This window comes from Morus notabilis, unplaced genomic scaffold (assembly GCF_000414095.1).
Source record: "Morus notabilis unplaced genomic scaffold, ASM41409v2 Scaffold2195, whole genome shotgun sequence".
NCBI classification, from domain to species: domain Eukaryota; kingdom Viridiplantae; phylum Streptophyta; class Magnoliopsida; order Rosales; family Moraceae; genus Morus; species Morus notabilis.
Window position 1 is genome coordinate 138,873 of NW_010359712.1, and position 16,341 is coordinate 155,213.

General features: G+C 34.7%; 1 protein-coding gene across 2 annotated transcripts in view; it reads left to right on the plus strand.

The window, feature by feature from the left end:
- The window catches only part of LOC21390195 (MACPF domain-containing protein At1g14780), an 8,695-nt gene extending 2,344 nt beyond the window's left edge, over positions 1 to 6,351 (plus strand). Inside the window, exons 3-8 of one of the 2 annotated variants that reach the window (XM_010095015.2) lie at positions 2,253 to 2,454; positions 2,572 to 2,646; positions 3,579 to 3,762; positions 4,837 to 5,006; positions 5,099 to 5,163; positions 5,669 to 6,351. In XM_010095015.2, coding sequence (XP_010093317.1) covers positions 2,253 to 2,454; positions 2,572 to 2,646; positions 3,579 to 3,762; positions 4,837 to 5,006; positions 5,099 to 5,163; positions 5,669 to 6,305 — 1,333 coding nt within the window. In that variant the 3' untranslated portion in view covers positions 6,306 to 6,351. The remainder of the gene's footprint in view (positions 1 to 2,252; positions 2,455 to 2,571; positions 2,647 to 3,578; positions 3,763 to 4,836; positions 5,007 to 5,098; positions 5,164 to 5,668) is intronic. The other variant, XM_024163581.1, reaches the window with a different exon arrangement.
- The last annotated feature ends 9,990 nt before the right edge of the window (positions 6,352 to 16,341 follow it).

Consider the following 16,341-nt stretch of genomic DNA (forward strand, 5'->3'; position numbering starts at 1 on the left):
ATATATATATAGGCCATAGGACTTATATATCTTCTAGAGTTCACACATGGAACTTAGGCCACACCGCCATTGTCAAATCCAACCATATTCGTGGCTTTACCTATTTATGCAAGGGATATCGTTATATGAATTCGCATCCAATGTTAATGCAATAGGCCTTACATTATAAGATGCTTATTATTATTATTATTGCATCTAAATATTATAAATATTATGTTTTCTTTAAATTTTTTTTTTTTTTTTGTTTCTTCATTGGAAATGATATTTTCTTAGTCATCGTTGAGCATTCTAAACAAAAAAAAAAAAAAAAAAAAGGGCATGAATCTTCTTAATTTTTTTAATTTTTTTATTTCATATTTCCAACACAGATTTGACCCTAACTTCACCAATCGGCTCTATATATTTAACCCTGAAGATTAGGGGTTGAGATGCAAAAAGTTTATGTTCCATAAGTGATCGATGTTAATTAGTTACTTAAATCAAACTCACTTATTAGAATTCTAGCATTTATTTCTACTTTAAGTTGGGATATTACACACACGCATAATAATTAATCTTTTCTTTTGTCGTATATTACCTATATATGCTGTGTTTTTTTTTTCTTGGAAAAAATGCTACGTTTCTTTGCGAAAAAAGAATCTATCGTTTGTTCGTTCGTCCATTTCTAATTTCTTTCTTTCTTTCCATTTTGAATAGAAATATTTCATCGTGGTCATGACATTCAAAACCATAGAGAAGGAAAAAAAAAAAAATCTATCATCTATACCAAGTCAAATTACTTAAAGAAAAAGCGACGTGCTAGCCATCTATTTGTATAAAATTTATAACTTCTAACTTGAAGAATTTGACATTGCCTATTTTCCCATTCATCTTCCTTAAAAAATAATAATAATAATAATAACATTCTTAGCAATGATATATAACATACTTATATTCAACCTCAGTCGACAATGATTGTAGGTTAAATATGAATGTCATTGTAATAAATTGCGAAACTCCCAATCTCTCATTGCTTATTAAGTCTTTTTAAAAGATATTTGATTCATAAATTGAGAATCATGATTTAAAATTATTTTTAATTTACGTGTGTTTTTTTTGAGAAAAAACACCGTAGAGAGTCATGAATTATGATCTGAACTATTATATGAATTTTTACTCTAAACGCACAATAAAGTTTGACCGTGTTTGCTGATTTAGAATTAGTCATATGTGTTTTTTTTTTTCTTTTTTTTTTTTTTTTTTTTTTTTTTTTTTTTTTTTTTTTTTTTTTTTTTTTTTTTGGAGAATGAATTAGTCATATGTTAGTTTAACCAAAAGTCAACACATCTCAGCATGATCTCTTTAGGCACGTCATGGCTGACATTTCCAAGTGAAAGGAGTCTACTATACTTTAAAGGATTTTGAAAAAGAGTCCAATTATATTATTTTTTACACCAGCCATTTAACGCTATCCTTACGGGCAGAATAACGTACCATACAAATAATGTATCAATTTATCAGCTTGATGATTGATTAATTGAGCTAATAAAAATTTGTGTTTTTTTTATTGACACGTTAAAATAAGTGATTTTAATTATGAATTCAAATTTTATAAAAGAATTTATTGAGGAAAGCTTTTTTTTTCTTTTTTTTTTTTTATAAGAGAACAAAATTAGAATAATGGCTTCAATTCATAGAACTAAACGGGAAAGATTTCAATATTTAGATGTTTCTAGTCCATATCAGTTGAAAACACGTTGGAAAATTATAATGGCAAAGAAGTGATGGTTTTGTAACTGACCATGTTGCGTATTATATCTTTGGGTTGTTTGGGTAATTGGGTTTAAATATGTTTTCTTTTTCTGTGACAAGAAAAATAGGAAAAGAAAGCAAAATTGGAGTTTCTCATGTTTTTTTGGTTTGGGATTTGATGCGGTTGGTTTGGTTTGGTGGGTCACACTATTTTTGTAGGGTTTCCAATTTGCATCTTGCCACGTAATCCCACATGACTTTTAAACCCCACATTAAAATTTTGTTCCGACTTGTTCAAACTGAATTAAAGAGACAACTGTGCAATTTCATGTGTTTATTTTTTGTGTTATGCACACAAGATGCTTGACGAATTGCCCAGCAATTGTAAGTAGACAGTTGGGATAGTTCAATTGGTTAGTTTAGTCAACTTGGGAGAAATGTGAAGACAAAATTAAGACTTGTTAGAAGAATTTTTTAAACATGTATGATTTATATATGATTGAACTTGTGATATTTGGCAGATTTATAGAGAAATATGGGACTCACATAGTAGTAGGATTGAGCATTGGTGGTCAAGATGCGGTGTTAGTTAAGCAAGATACATCTTCTGACTTGGGACCCTCTGACCTCAAAAAACACTTGGATGAGCTTGGAGATCAGCTCTTTAATGGAGCATGTAACTTCTCTCCATTTCTCTCTAAAACCAAGGAGAACAAACAAAAGGTTGGCAGTTAATTCAGAAATTTGTTTAATTACCTTTTTTTTTTGTTAAGTAACTTGTTTTAGTTATATTGAAATTTTTTTTTTTTTTTTTTTTTTTTTTTTTTTTTGGGCCCGTAGGCACCGCGGGCATTTAATGTGTTCGATCCTCGTTCCATTGCTGTTACTAGCTTCACGTCCATAAACACAAAAGATGTAGGTTTGATCATATATAACATCGAAAGTTTTACTAAGTTATCGATGACAATAAGTCACGTTAACGTTAAGAAGCAGTAGTACATTTCATTTTCCCAAGAGTTATTAGCACTTAACCCCTGAACTTTTCATGCTTTGATATATTTCCCTTAAACTTTTAATTTGGCAATTAACCCCCTTCAATGTGGTCCAAAATAATAACCCGATTTAGAATGTTGACATAAATAAGAGAGTTAATTGCCACGATTAAAAGTTAAGGAGTAATTTGCCAAAGCGTGAAAAAATATAGGAGGTAAAGTTCCAAAAATATGGAGCGCACATCAGTATTTACAGTACCAATTTTAATGGTATCACCAATTTTGGTCAAATTGTAATGGCTTAACAAGTTAGATGGCTAATTGTGAAAAGTAAAAATTTAGGGAGTAATTTACTAAAGCACGAGAAGTTTAGGGGGATATTAATTAAAATGGAATTAGTATTAGATGCAGAAAATGGAAATGAAAGATCCATAAAAAAAGAACAAAGAATAGAAATGAAAGAATATGAAGGATACAAATTTACTAGTGCGGTACGTTTTGCTTTGAGTTTTGTTAGTAAAGGTGCATAAAATGTCTCAAGTGTGTGCATATAGAGTGGCAATTTGCACATTAATGTATTAATTACAGGTGAAAATTGATAGTTATCTACCATGTTAATTTGAGTATGCCTAAGTAATTGGTTTTTTTTTTTTTTTTTTTTTTTGGGTAATAATAGTAATTGGATTTTGAACAAGTGAAGCTCATGTTATTTGGCATGTGCATGTGATTGTTCGAAGAGTTTTTTTTTTGTTTTTGTTTTTTCAAAAATACATGTTGATGAAAACAACTCAACAACCAATCAAATTGTCCAAAAAATAATAGAGACTGATATAGATCAACATATATGATTTTCAGGGAATTACTGTGATATGTTCAAAAAGGGGAGGGGATCCATCAACCAGTAGCCATTGCGAGTGGCTTCTAACGGTTCCATCAATGCCAGATGCAATTGATTTCACCTTCATTCCCATCACTTCTCTTCTTAAAGGCGTTCTGGGAAAAGGCTTCTTGTCTCATGCCATGAATCTCTATCTTCGATGTAAGCCTCCAATCCTATACCTTGTCTCTTTCTTTTTCTAGTAATTTTGTCCCAAGAACAAATGTGTTCAAAGGTGTTGAATTTATCTTTGTTAGGCACTCATATGACCCATCTCATTTTTCGAATAAATCTCATTCGCTTAATGCAAGGATGGAACATAGAGAAAATTGATGAACTTATTCTTAAACGGCATGAGTTTAGATTTTATCCTTTATTTTTGATGCTTTTCTAAATAATATAGTTACTTGACAAAGAAGGACATTAATCAAGAGTGAGAGGTACTTATGCACTTTAAGGACAAATTTCCCTTAGAGTATACGAGTTTAGATTTTTACTCCTTACTCTTAATAAATGTCATTTTTAGCCAAATAACTATATTAATCAAAAGAGTATTAATTAAGAAAAATGAGCAAAAATTCACGCGTTTGCACTTTAAGGATAAGTTTAACAATTTTTCTATCCCCATCAACATAGGTCCAGAGAGTTTGGAGCCCCATGTGCCCAACCATTAAAGCTTTTTAAAATTTTGTTATTTTTACCTTTTCTTTTAATTATCTTACCCCCTCCATTTTTTAAATTTCAAACTGGATACAAAATGTGTGAAATTTTTTTTATCTACATCCTTAGTTTTCACTTTTAACTATATCCTATTACTTTTTCCTATTTTTATTTTTCTAGTATCCGTTGTTTCAAATTTAATTGCCCAAATACATATTTGAGTTAACTCAACTCCCTTAAAAGAAGTTTTCTTTTTCTTTTTTATCCCTAACTTGATGAGCTTCCTGAAGATCAAATATCCATAATCAAGGAACACACTTTTTGTTTTATATTTGAGAAAATTACAAATTCTTCTTTTTTAAGTACATGACTTAATAAAAATACTCATTTTCAAAAACTCTATTGCTTAACTAGTTTAAGTCTAAAAGGAGAAATATATGAACAAATATTTAAGGGGTAGAAATTAAAAGAGACTCTACCTCAAGGTGTAATTTAAAAAAAATTTCCCTTTATATTTCTTTTATGGACTTGTTCCTTGTCAACCTAACATTACAAAAATTCACGTATTGGGTGCAGACAAGCCTCCTATAGCTGATTTAGAGTACTTTCTAGACTTTCAATCACACAAGGCTTGGGCACCCATTTACAACGATCTTCCTCTGGGGTCCACAACAAACAGGGCTACCAAATCACCAGCAATCCGCTTCAACATCATGGGTCCCAAGTTGTATGTAAACACTAATCAGGTACTCATTGTTTTGTGCCCCAAAGAAGTTTTTATTGATTGTACTTCTGGTTGTGCCGAAAGAATCAAAAACTGGCATGTTATAATCATCAGGTTATTGTTGGAAAAAGGCCAGTCACTGGAATGCGCTTCTATCTTGAGGGCATGAAATCCAATAGGTACTATAAATTCCCTGCTAATTGGCTAATCTCAAGATCACTTTCAGTTCTGGGACATGGTTAGACTAAGCCGTACGTGTCGTTCATTTATAACGACTTTTCTACCGTAACTTTCGTAAGAGGTCTCTCCAATGTAATATATACAAGTGAAAAACGTAACATGAAATTACTGAATGTATCATTGACATTGCATAAATTTAGCTATCCAAAAACTATGTTATACATCTCCAACGTATAATCTATGTCATGTTATGTTTTTCATTTCTACATATCACGTTGCTGGAAATTTCCCACTGAAGAGACCGTACACATAGTATAGCCTATATACATATTCATGGATGCCGAGATTTCACCACCTCAACTATATGTTACCATCAAAATTAAGTCCTAAGAAAATAAGCAGAAAAAAGCTATCTTAACTAAGTCATATGACAACACATTTGATTTTTTTTTTTTTTTTTTTGGGTGACACTAATGATGTTACAATGAAACTTCTCTGTTGCAGGCTAGCCATTCACCTCCAGCACCTAACAGACCGTCCAATTATGTTCCAAAACAAGATTGAAGACACAACAACATGGCGCGCATCGGAAGACATAGCCGATCATGATCAGTACTTGGAACCTATCCACGGGAAGAAGTTCTCCCACATTTGTACAGTACCTATAAAATATGACACCCAATGGATCACCGAGAAAAAGGCGGCTTTCATCGTCACCGGAGCTCAACTCCTTGTGAAGAAACAACAATCGAAAAGTGTTCTTCATCTTCGCCTCTTGTTCTCCAGGGTCCCGGATTGTGCTGTCGTTCAATCTAGCTGGAGGGAATGCTCTTCGACATTTTCTCAGAAGTCCGGCTTTTTCTCTGCCATAAGTATGACGTTCTCAGGTAGCAATCAAATAGTCAAAGAGAAAGAACCAGCCGTAATTGTGGATTCCGCCGTCTACCCGACGGGGCCTCCGGTTTCCCAGCACGCGCAAAAGCTTCTCAAGTTTGTTGACACATCACAATTATGTAGTGGACCACAGGACAGTCCCGGGCATTGGTTAGTCACTGGTGCTAGATTGTCCTTGGAGAAGGGCAAGATAGGTTTGCATGTAAAATTCTCCTTGTTAAACTTCTCTAAGAAAATTTGGTCATAAATCATAATCAAAGGAATAAAAAAAAAATTAGAAAAAGTCTTAAACAGCTTGCGTGTTGTATATATTCAGGAAGCTAATTTCCCATGCTACATCAAGAAAGTCCATAAAAACTATATTTACAATTCTTTGTAGGAGCTGATGGATACTAAGAAACCTAGGTTCGAGATTGTTGTGCTTTTGACAGAAGCAACATTTACTTATGTAGAGAAAGGTATAAGTAGAAGCATAAGATAGCAATCTAGCTTCTGAAAATAATCGTAAAAGTTTCAATAAGAAACTGAGAAGTATTCAGATTAAAAAAAAAAAAAAAAAGAAACTGAGAACTAGTTCTAGACTAAGAAAAATATGACAGTAAGGAGAGGGAGGAAAGAAATATAGAATATAGAATACCAGTTCTTCACGTATTAAAGAGTTTGGGGTTAAGATTGTAAATAAGGATTTATTAGTTGATAGTTTGTAAATAAGACTAAATAGGTAGTAGTTTTTCTTATTTTTATTTTATGATGAGCTGGAGGTTTGTTGCAACAAACCTCTGCCCTCCTCGTTTCCAGGGTGTATAAGGACCACCACTCTCTAGTTTTCCTTCCTAAGAATGCTTCGCTCAAGTTTTTCCCTCAAGCCATTTTCGTTTCTTTTGTAATATGGTATCAGAGCGTTAACCCTCTGCGAATCTCTAGAAATTTTTCTTCCATCTGTCTAATGACTAGGGCCGGCGGAAATTCCGGCAATCGTGTGGTCATTGGGTCTTCTACTCCATCGGCCATGGAAGATTCAGCGAGCCCATATTTCCTTCACAACGGAGATCACCCAGGAATCGTTTTGGTTTCTAATCCTCTCACTGGATCCAACTACAACACCTGGAGCCGAGCCATGATTATGGCCCTGACCGCCAAGAATAAGATCGGGTTTGTCGACGGGAGCATACCTCGGCCTGAAACTGACGATCTACTCTCCGGCGTGTGGATACGCTGCAACAATATTGTAATACCCGAGATTTAATTAAGCATTAAGCCAATAATAAATAAATTTTGTAAATTAAAATCATGCACCACATTTACCATTTACCTCAAAGTTATTTGTTGGCATTATATTTTATTATTATAGCTATCATATGATTTTATTAAACTTATAGCTTTGCTAATCGAGTTTTCAGTTTTAATGTGCAGTGCAACTAGCTCGATGTGAGAACTCAATGTGCTAAATTTATGAAGAAAAATGATATTTATTATGATTATTTGATATGATATTTTACCTCTATTATGATTGATTTAATGATGAATCATTATTTTATATTTTTATTATATGGTTTTATGTAAATGTGTTGAGAATTTAGTTGCTATTTTGAGTTTTTGTGAGAGAAGGCTATGTTAGCAAATTGAGTGAACTTTAGGCACCTAAATGAAGAAGAAAAATAGAGACTTTAGAGCTGATTTTATGAGGTTAGGACAACTATTAGAGGCTTAGAAAAACTTAGACACTTATTCTATTATAAGGTCACTTTACTTTTGCTCGGTTTATATCAAGTTTAGACTTCATTTTTGGGTTTATTTCAGCAAAAAACCCTAGAACTCCGACCATAGCACTTTCTTCTCTCTTCTCACTCCTTTTCTCACCCAAAACTCAGAATCAAACTTAGGTTTTTAAGAGAGAAAGAGCTAAAGACTCAACCAGCCCATCTCAACTCGTTTTAAACCTAGAACCAAAAATAATCACCAAGTTTTGAGCTTCTATTCACTTGGGAACACGTTTTTCTTTGAGGTAACTTCTTTCTTATGTTAGGAACTAAGATTTTAGAGATTAAGATGTTGAAATCCTACTTGAGATTCGGATTTTTGATGGGATTTATCATGCATGTTGGTTGTAGACTCTTAAAAATGAGTTTCTTGAGGTTTTGGTTCAAATATTGGTTTCTGGGTGAAATTGGTGATATTAGCTTGATATTATTGATGATTATTTGAAGATAAACTCTTATTAAGATGATGATTCATGTATTTGAGAGTGGTCTTTGAAGATTAAGATCTGCATGCTAGGTATTTGATGAAATGTTTAAATATAAGTATTCTGTACAGCCTATGTAGATTATGTTTCCGTGCTATATATACTTATGATTTTGACAGATCTTATATTTTTCTATTAAAGTATACATCTCAAGCTTTACGTGAGTTTTTGAATCACTCTAAACGGATTTTTTTTACATTTAGTTATGAATTTTATAAGTTCAATTAAAAAGCTTCCATTTTCCTGACGAGATTATACTTCAATCTGGATTTCGGGCTGTTTTTGATTAGTATGAAAAAATCCAGTATGAAAAAATCCAAAACCTATCATGTAGTATCTCTAAAAAGAGGGTTTTGAGTCTACTTTTATTTGCCACTGGTCTCATAATATTTTGAGTTTTGATGAATTTGTTATGAATATTTTCGTAACAATGCGTAGTTATGTGTTTTGTTAAATGATAATATGAATGTGATTTTTGAAAGCTGTGGTTTTTAAAGGTTAATTAGCACATTGAAGGCTCCCCACAACCAGCTAGTTTATGCTTGTAAAGTGGTTATCAAAATTCAGGTAAGTAGAGTTAAAAACATTTTCAAAACTACATCACAAGACCCTATATGATTATGTTCAAAGAGTATTCATGATTAATTATTTTGAAAGAGATTATGATATTTGCTTATTATGTTTTTATGTTTTAAGAGATTTTATGGTATGGTATATAGATGAGAGGCTAGGTAAGCAAGGGTGTGAGAGACCGGTGCCCCAAATTAGAAAAACTGTCTCTTTGAGACAATTAGAGAAAAATGCTAGTGGGAAGTCTTTTGTTGATAACAAGAGAAAGAGATTCTAAAAACCCCGCTTAGTATTTAAGAGAAGAGAATTGACCAAAAGTAGAGAAGGTCTTGTATAGAAAGGCTCACTTGGAATCGAAGTTCTGTATCATACCTAAACTAAGAATAAGTATGAAAGTTTATGAACAATGTTTAACAAAGAGATTTCAGCCACGGAGATTTTAGATACTTACTTTATTTGAAATCTACTTACTGAGTATTTGCTCATTAGTTTTACCTTGTGATGCAAATGATGTTGTTGCAACCGAAGAGTAAAAAAAAAATGATTTCCAAGGTTGGTTGAGCACTCCAAGTCCTACATCTGACATCTTGCTTATATGTACTTCCAAATCATAGATGGGCTCAAAATGTTTTTTTTGTTACTATGTCACTTTTGAATAACTGTTTAATGTCTAAGATTTGTGGTTGTAATCATTTTGCACACTGACTCATTTTGTTCAAAAACCTTTACGAAAATTTTGTGATGAAATCAACTACAAATTTCCGCATCTTAAAAATGACATTATTTTAAGTATATAAAGTATGTTTTAAGTAGCTCCACATCGCTAAATTCAGCCTCAGACTGGTTTAGCGTTGGGGGTGTTAATGGTGATTTTCTGGATCCTAAATGCTGTGAGTCGAGACATAGCAGATAGCCTACTCTATATTGATTATGCAGCTGAGATCTGGTTAGATCTTCACGAGTGTTTCCATCAGAGTAATTGACCGTGGATTTTCCAGATGAAGACTCAGCTTGTGGCCCTGCATCAAGGTGCTCTTGATGTGAGCACGTATTTCACCCGATTGAAGATACTCTGGGAGGAGATGAAGTTGTACCAGCCAATCCCCGTTTGCCGTTGTGGAGGAATGAAGAGCTGGATGGAGTATCAACAACAAGAATGCGTGATGCAGATTTTGATGGGTTTGAATGAGTCCTTTACCCAGACTCGAGCTCAAATCCTCCTGATGAATCCCTTGCCGCCTCTACCAAGGTGTTTGCCCTTGTGGTGCAAGAGGAACGACAACGGGCAATCAACGGTGGGATTCTTGTTCCTACTTCTCTGGCCGTGGGAGACTTTTCTTCCTCTGCAGCCCACACTGCTACGGTGTCCAATTTCTCTCCGAGGCCCAGGAGAGACCGCCCAACCTGTACCCATTGTGGCCTACAAGGTCACACGGTGGACAAATGTTACAGACTTCATGGCTTTCCCCCTGGTTACAAGCCAAAGCCCAGCCTAAGCCATATGCAAACCAGGTTGCAGTAGTGTTGACTGAAGAGCGCACCTCAGACCCCACAGTCAGGGACCTAACTGCCACCCAATGCCAGCAGCTGATTGCTTTTCTGAGTTCTCAACTCCAGACCAATGCCTGCTCTGCTTCAGATCAGCAACAGCCCAAACCATCAATGTCAAGCTTCAGTGGTATTCTTTCCCTTTCTACAATCTTTGTTTTCTCTACTGCACATTTTCCTTCCACATGCTGGGTTCTGGACACAGGGGTAACACATCACGTTTGTTGCTCCTTATCATGCTTTCACGACTCTAAACCTATAACCAATTCCTTGGTTTCATTGCCCGCTCTTCACAAAGTTTAGGGTTAAGATTGTAAATAAGGATTTATTAGTTGATAGTTTGTAAATAAGACTAAATAGGTAGTAGTTTTTCTTATTTTTATTTTATGATGAGCTGGAGGTTTGTTGCAACAAACCTCTGCCCTCCTCATTTCCAGGGTGTATAAGGACCACCACTCTCTGGTTTTCCTTCCTAAGCTTTTCAGAATGCTTCACTCAAGTTTTTCCCTCAAGCCATTTTACTGGACGATGGACAATCGTGTGAATAAATTAATTAGAAAGCTCAACACGTGAATATTTAAGCCCGAAATACATTAAAGACCTAACACATAATGACAATTTAAATAGAGATAAAGTGTGCAATTACGGAGGTTTGAATTCAGGACCTCCCGCTCTGATACCATGTTAGTTTACCAATCCACCCCAAAAGCTTAAGCTGTTAGGAGGTGGGCCAACAATAGTTTTATATTTTAACATCATGAGATCAATTCTCCTATAAACCTTTGTCCCACCGAAAACTATTTTCTTCACAAAAGCAATATCACAGTCCCAATAATCGGAGATGGATCAGGATTAGAATTCAGTGGGTGCGCAAACAAGAATAAATTATACAAAGTGAAAGATTACGTAAAACTTTTATTACTTCTGAAAACAACTGTCTTTCTCAATATGCACAGCCAAATCTTCATTAGTCCATTGGTCTCTACAATATTTTACAAATAACGTAGTTCTCATACCTTTATATTCATTGTCTCTTTCTCCTGTGTTCATGTCATTTTTGTTTGGTTTAATAGCACTGGTGCCAGTTTGGAGTCATTTCAGTTTGTCCGGACTTTTAAAACTCTCACTTTGCCCTTAAATTGTGAATTAGATTCACTTAATTCCGTTTATTAGAATTTATGTTAAAATAAGACAAAAAAAGATTAGTTAAGTATGAATGTATGATCATGTAGTCTTTTACCATTTGTTTTTAACAGAAGTTTTAATTAAAAAGATCATGTGATTGCACTAACTACTTTTTTTTTTCTTTTTTGTCTAATTTTAATAGAAATTCTATTGAAAAGGAGTTAAGTGGGACTAATCCAAGAAGAAAGTTTTTTCTTTTGATTACCAGAGAGAGCATCTAAAAACTTTATATCTCAATCTATCCTCTCTGCCTCTATTTAAAGAAAATTGTATACAATGACGATGAGGAAAGTTAGGAACAAACCATGAGAGAGTGGAGAGGATCGTGGAGGAAATCATGGACCAAGTCATTCTTGTTCAGAGACTAAGTCTTCCCCTTTTTTTTTCGTTCAAAATAGCAACTTTATTTGTTAATAGATAATCTCTTTAGATATAACCACTTTTATTTTTAATTAAAAAAAAAAATTCACACTGCTCCAACAATCCCCCACTTGAATTTTTAACATTTCCATCGAGCAATATTATATAGGATCATGCATAAGCAAAGGTGTCTATTGACTTGAACCCTTACATAGTGAAGATGATTTAGATTATACTAGAGTAACTCGTAGTTTTGAACTCTATCTCTAACAACATCACACACACAACCCTATCAGGGTGAAGTCCAAAAGCCTGTGCTTTACGGCCATGCACGTATATCCCAGTCTAGTGAATGCTCTAGAGAATTTGCCCAAAATTCCATAGGAAGCGGCCACACTTCCACATTCACTTAGGTGAGTCTATCAAGAGTATTCCTATAGCTAAATGCTCCACTCCACACAGAGATATAGAACCCATTAAGAGTTTAGAAATAACTCAACCTTCCATCGCTTCAGGATTTCATGCTTCAAAGTAAGATATTCGGAATATAACAAATATTGTTATATTAGCATGATCCAATTCATATCACTTCATGACTTGTTATTACCCATTGAACCTATTTCTTAGGATCTCCAGTCCATAGGTTGGGTTTCCATCACAAGTGACTCATCAATCTACGGGCATAAGTCCCATTCCTTTTGAGGTTTTGCAAACCTTTTCTCTAGCTAATCCTTTCGTCAAAGGGTCAGCCATGTTATCATCAGTACGTATATAATCCACTCTCACAGCTCCAGTGGAGAGATATTCTCTAATAGTACTATGCTTACGACGTATTTGTCGCCTTTTTCCATTATAATAACGGTTCTGAATTTTCGCAATAGCTGCAGTACTATCGCAATGGATCAAGATAGCTGGAATCGGTCTCTCCCATAACGGAATATCAGATAGCAGACTTCTTAACCATCCTGCTTCCTCACTAGCTGATGCTAGTGCAATCATCTCAGACTCCATGGTAGATTGAGCCAAGATAGTCTGTTTCTTAGACTTCCAAGAAACAGATCCACCAAATGTGCTAATATGTAGCCGCTAGTTGCCTTGGAGTCATCTGAAAGAGTATTCCAATCAGCATCGCTATATCCTTCTAGGACAGCGGGAAACTTTTGATAATGTAATCCAAGGTTCATATTTCTCTTTAGGTACCTCATGACCCTTTCTATAGCATGCCAATGTTCAATGCTAGGTCTACTAGTAAACCTGCATAGCAGTCCCACAGCGTAGGCTATGTCGGGTCTAGTGCAATCAGCAGCATATCGAAGACTACCAATGATGCTCGCATACTCAGATTGTCTAACACCATCACCGGTGTTCTTGAACAACTTTACACTAGGATCATAAGGAGTACATGCTGGTTTACAGTCAAAGTAATTGTATTTCTTTAAGATCTTCTTAATGTAATGAGATTGATCCAAAGAAATTCCCTTTTTAGACCTAGTTATCTTAATTCCAAGGATCACATTTACTTCTCCGAGATCTTTCATATCAAAGTTAGCACATAGCATAGATTTCACATTATTCACAACATGAATATTAGAACCAAAAATCAGCAAGTCATCCACATAAAGACATATAATAGTGCAAACATCATTTTCAGATTTATAATAAATGCACTTGTCACTTTCATTCACTTTGAAACCATGTGAGATAACAAGATTATCAAACTTTTCATGCCATTGCTTAGGTGCCTGTTTTAGACCATAAAGAGATTTATCTAATTTGCACACTTTGTGTTCTTGACCAGGAATAACAAAACCTTCAGGTTGGTCCATATAAATCTCTTCTTCTAATTCACCATTCAAAAAAGCAGTTTTAACATCCATTTGGTGTACAACAAGATCATGAATAGCAGCAAGAGAAAATAACACTCGAATAGATGTAATTCTAGAAACAGGTGAAAAGGTGTCAAAGAAATCTACATTTTCTCTTTGTCTAAACCCTTTGGCTACAAGACGTGCCTTATATTTATCAACAGTACCATCGGGTTTCAATTTCTTTTTAAGTATCCATTTACATCCTATTGTTTTACAGGCTGGAGGTAAATCTACTAGGTGCCATGTTTTATTAGACTCAAGAGAGTCCATCTCATCATCAACTGCCTCTTGCCACAAATTAGCATCTACAGAAGATAAGGCCTCTTGGAGGGTGTAAGGATCCTCCTCTAAAGTGAACGCATGAAAGTCAGGACCATAATCCTTAATGGTGCGAATTCGTTTACTTTTCCTAGATTCAAACTCTAATTCCTTATTAGACTCATTAGTTCTAGTTATAGGCATATTACTAGATGTGGAGCCCCCACTATTCTTCAATACAAACGGAAATCTATCTTCATAAAAGTCAGCATCATTTGATTCAATAATCACATGAGCATTTAAGTCAAAAAATCTGCAGGCTTTACTATTCACGGCATAGCCAACAAACATACATTGATATGCTCTACTAGCAAGTTTTTTCCTTTTTGGATCAGGAATCCGAACATAAGCCAAACAACCCCAAGTCCTAAAGTAAGACAGGTTAGGTTTCTTATTTTTAAGAACTTCATAAGGGGAAATTTTACTTTTTGATTTGGGAACTCTATTAAGCACATAGCAAACAGTCAACAAAATTTCTCCCCACCAATAAGAAGCAGCACCAGAGTTAAGTAAGATAGCAACTACTGATTCAGTAAAAGTTCTATTTTTTCTTTCAGCCTTGCCATTCATTTCAGGAGAGTAAGGTGCTGTTTTCTCATGAATAATCCCGTGGGATTTATAAAAATCAATAAAAATATCAGAATCATATTCAGTGCCTCTATCACTACGCAATCTCTTTATTTTTCTGTTGCACTGATTTTTAATTTCTGTCACAAATAGTTTGAACATATCAAACGCTTCATTTTTATTTTTCATGAGATAAACAAAAGTATAGTCAGAGCAGTCATCAATGAATGTAATAAAATAGCGTTTTCCATTTCTAGTCAAGATACCATCAAATTCACAAATGTCAGAATGGATTAAATCAAGAGGTTCAGATTCTCTAACAACTGATTTATGTGGGGTTTTGGTAATTTTAGCTTGACTACAGTATTCACATTTTTCAAAATCATTCAAAGACAATTTTGGGATTAGTTCTAAGCTACTCATGTTTTTAATAATGCGTTTGTTAACATGACAAAGTCTAGCATGCCAAGTATTAAAAGAACACAACATGTAAGTAGAAGGTGCAACTTTATTAACATCAACATTCAATTTAAACATTCCATCAGTAGCATACCCTTTCCCAACAAAAATATTATTTTTAGTAATGGTATACAAATCAGCCCCAATGATTTGAGTAAACCCAGCCTTGTTGAGAAGGTATCCCGAAACTAAGTTCTTCCTCATCTCTGGAGTATGCAGAACATCCTTTAGGATGACAGTCTTTCCAGAGGTAAACTTCAATTCCACCTCTCCAGTACCAGCAACAACAGTGGAGTGGGAATCACCCAACAACACTTTCTTGTCTTCAGTTTCAGAATAGGACTTGAACACAGCACGATCATAGCAAACATGGCGAGTAGCACCAGTGTCTACCCACCACCCTTCGGATCCTCCAATAATGTTGATTTCATAAATCATAGCAATAAGTTGCTCTTCGGTAAGGTTCGCCTGCGGAGCAGGACGTCGCATATACCGGCAGTTCCGAGCCATATGGCCTGGCTTCCCACAGTTAAAACATGAAAATTGTCCTGAATCATTCCTTGAAGGGGGTTTATGTCCATTCTGATTCTGTTGAGCATTCTTGTTCTGAATTTTTCGATTCTGGTTGTTGTTGTGGTTGCGATTCTGATTCTTCATGTTTTTCCCTTTGGGTTTCAAAACGGCAGAGGTGGTTTTCTTATTAGTATTGTTGTTTGAAACAACAAGAATTTCATCTTTTTGATCTTGTTTGCGGGCTTCCTCCTCAATACGAAGGCGAGTGATCAAACTTTCTAAAGAAAACTCCTTAGTTTTGTGCCGGAGAAGACTCTTAAAATCTTTCCAACCAGCAGGCAATTTGTCAATCAAGACAGCAACTTGAAATTGTTCATCTAGAGACATACCTTCAGAAATGATTTCATGTGCAATCTTTTGTAGCTCGTGAGATTGAGCCTCCACAGATTTGTCATCGGTCATTTGATATTTTAGGTATCGACTGACTGCATATTTCTTCGTTCCAGCCTCCTCAGTGTCATATTTCTTCTGAAGTGCATCCCATATCTCCTTTGCAAATTTGTTAGAACTATAGTAGTCATACAAATCATCAGACAAACCATTCAGAATAAAATTCTTGCACAGAAAATCATCTTCAACCCAGGACTCAT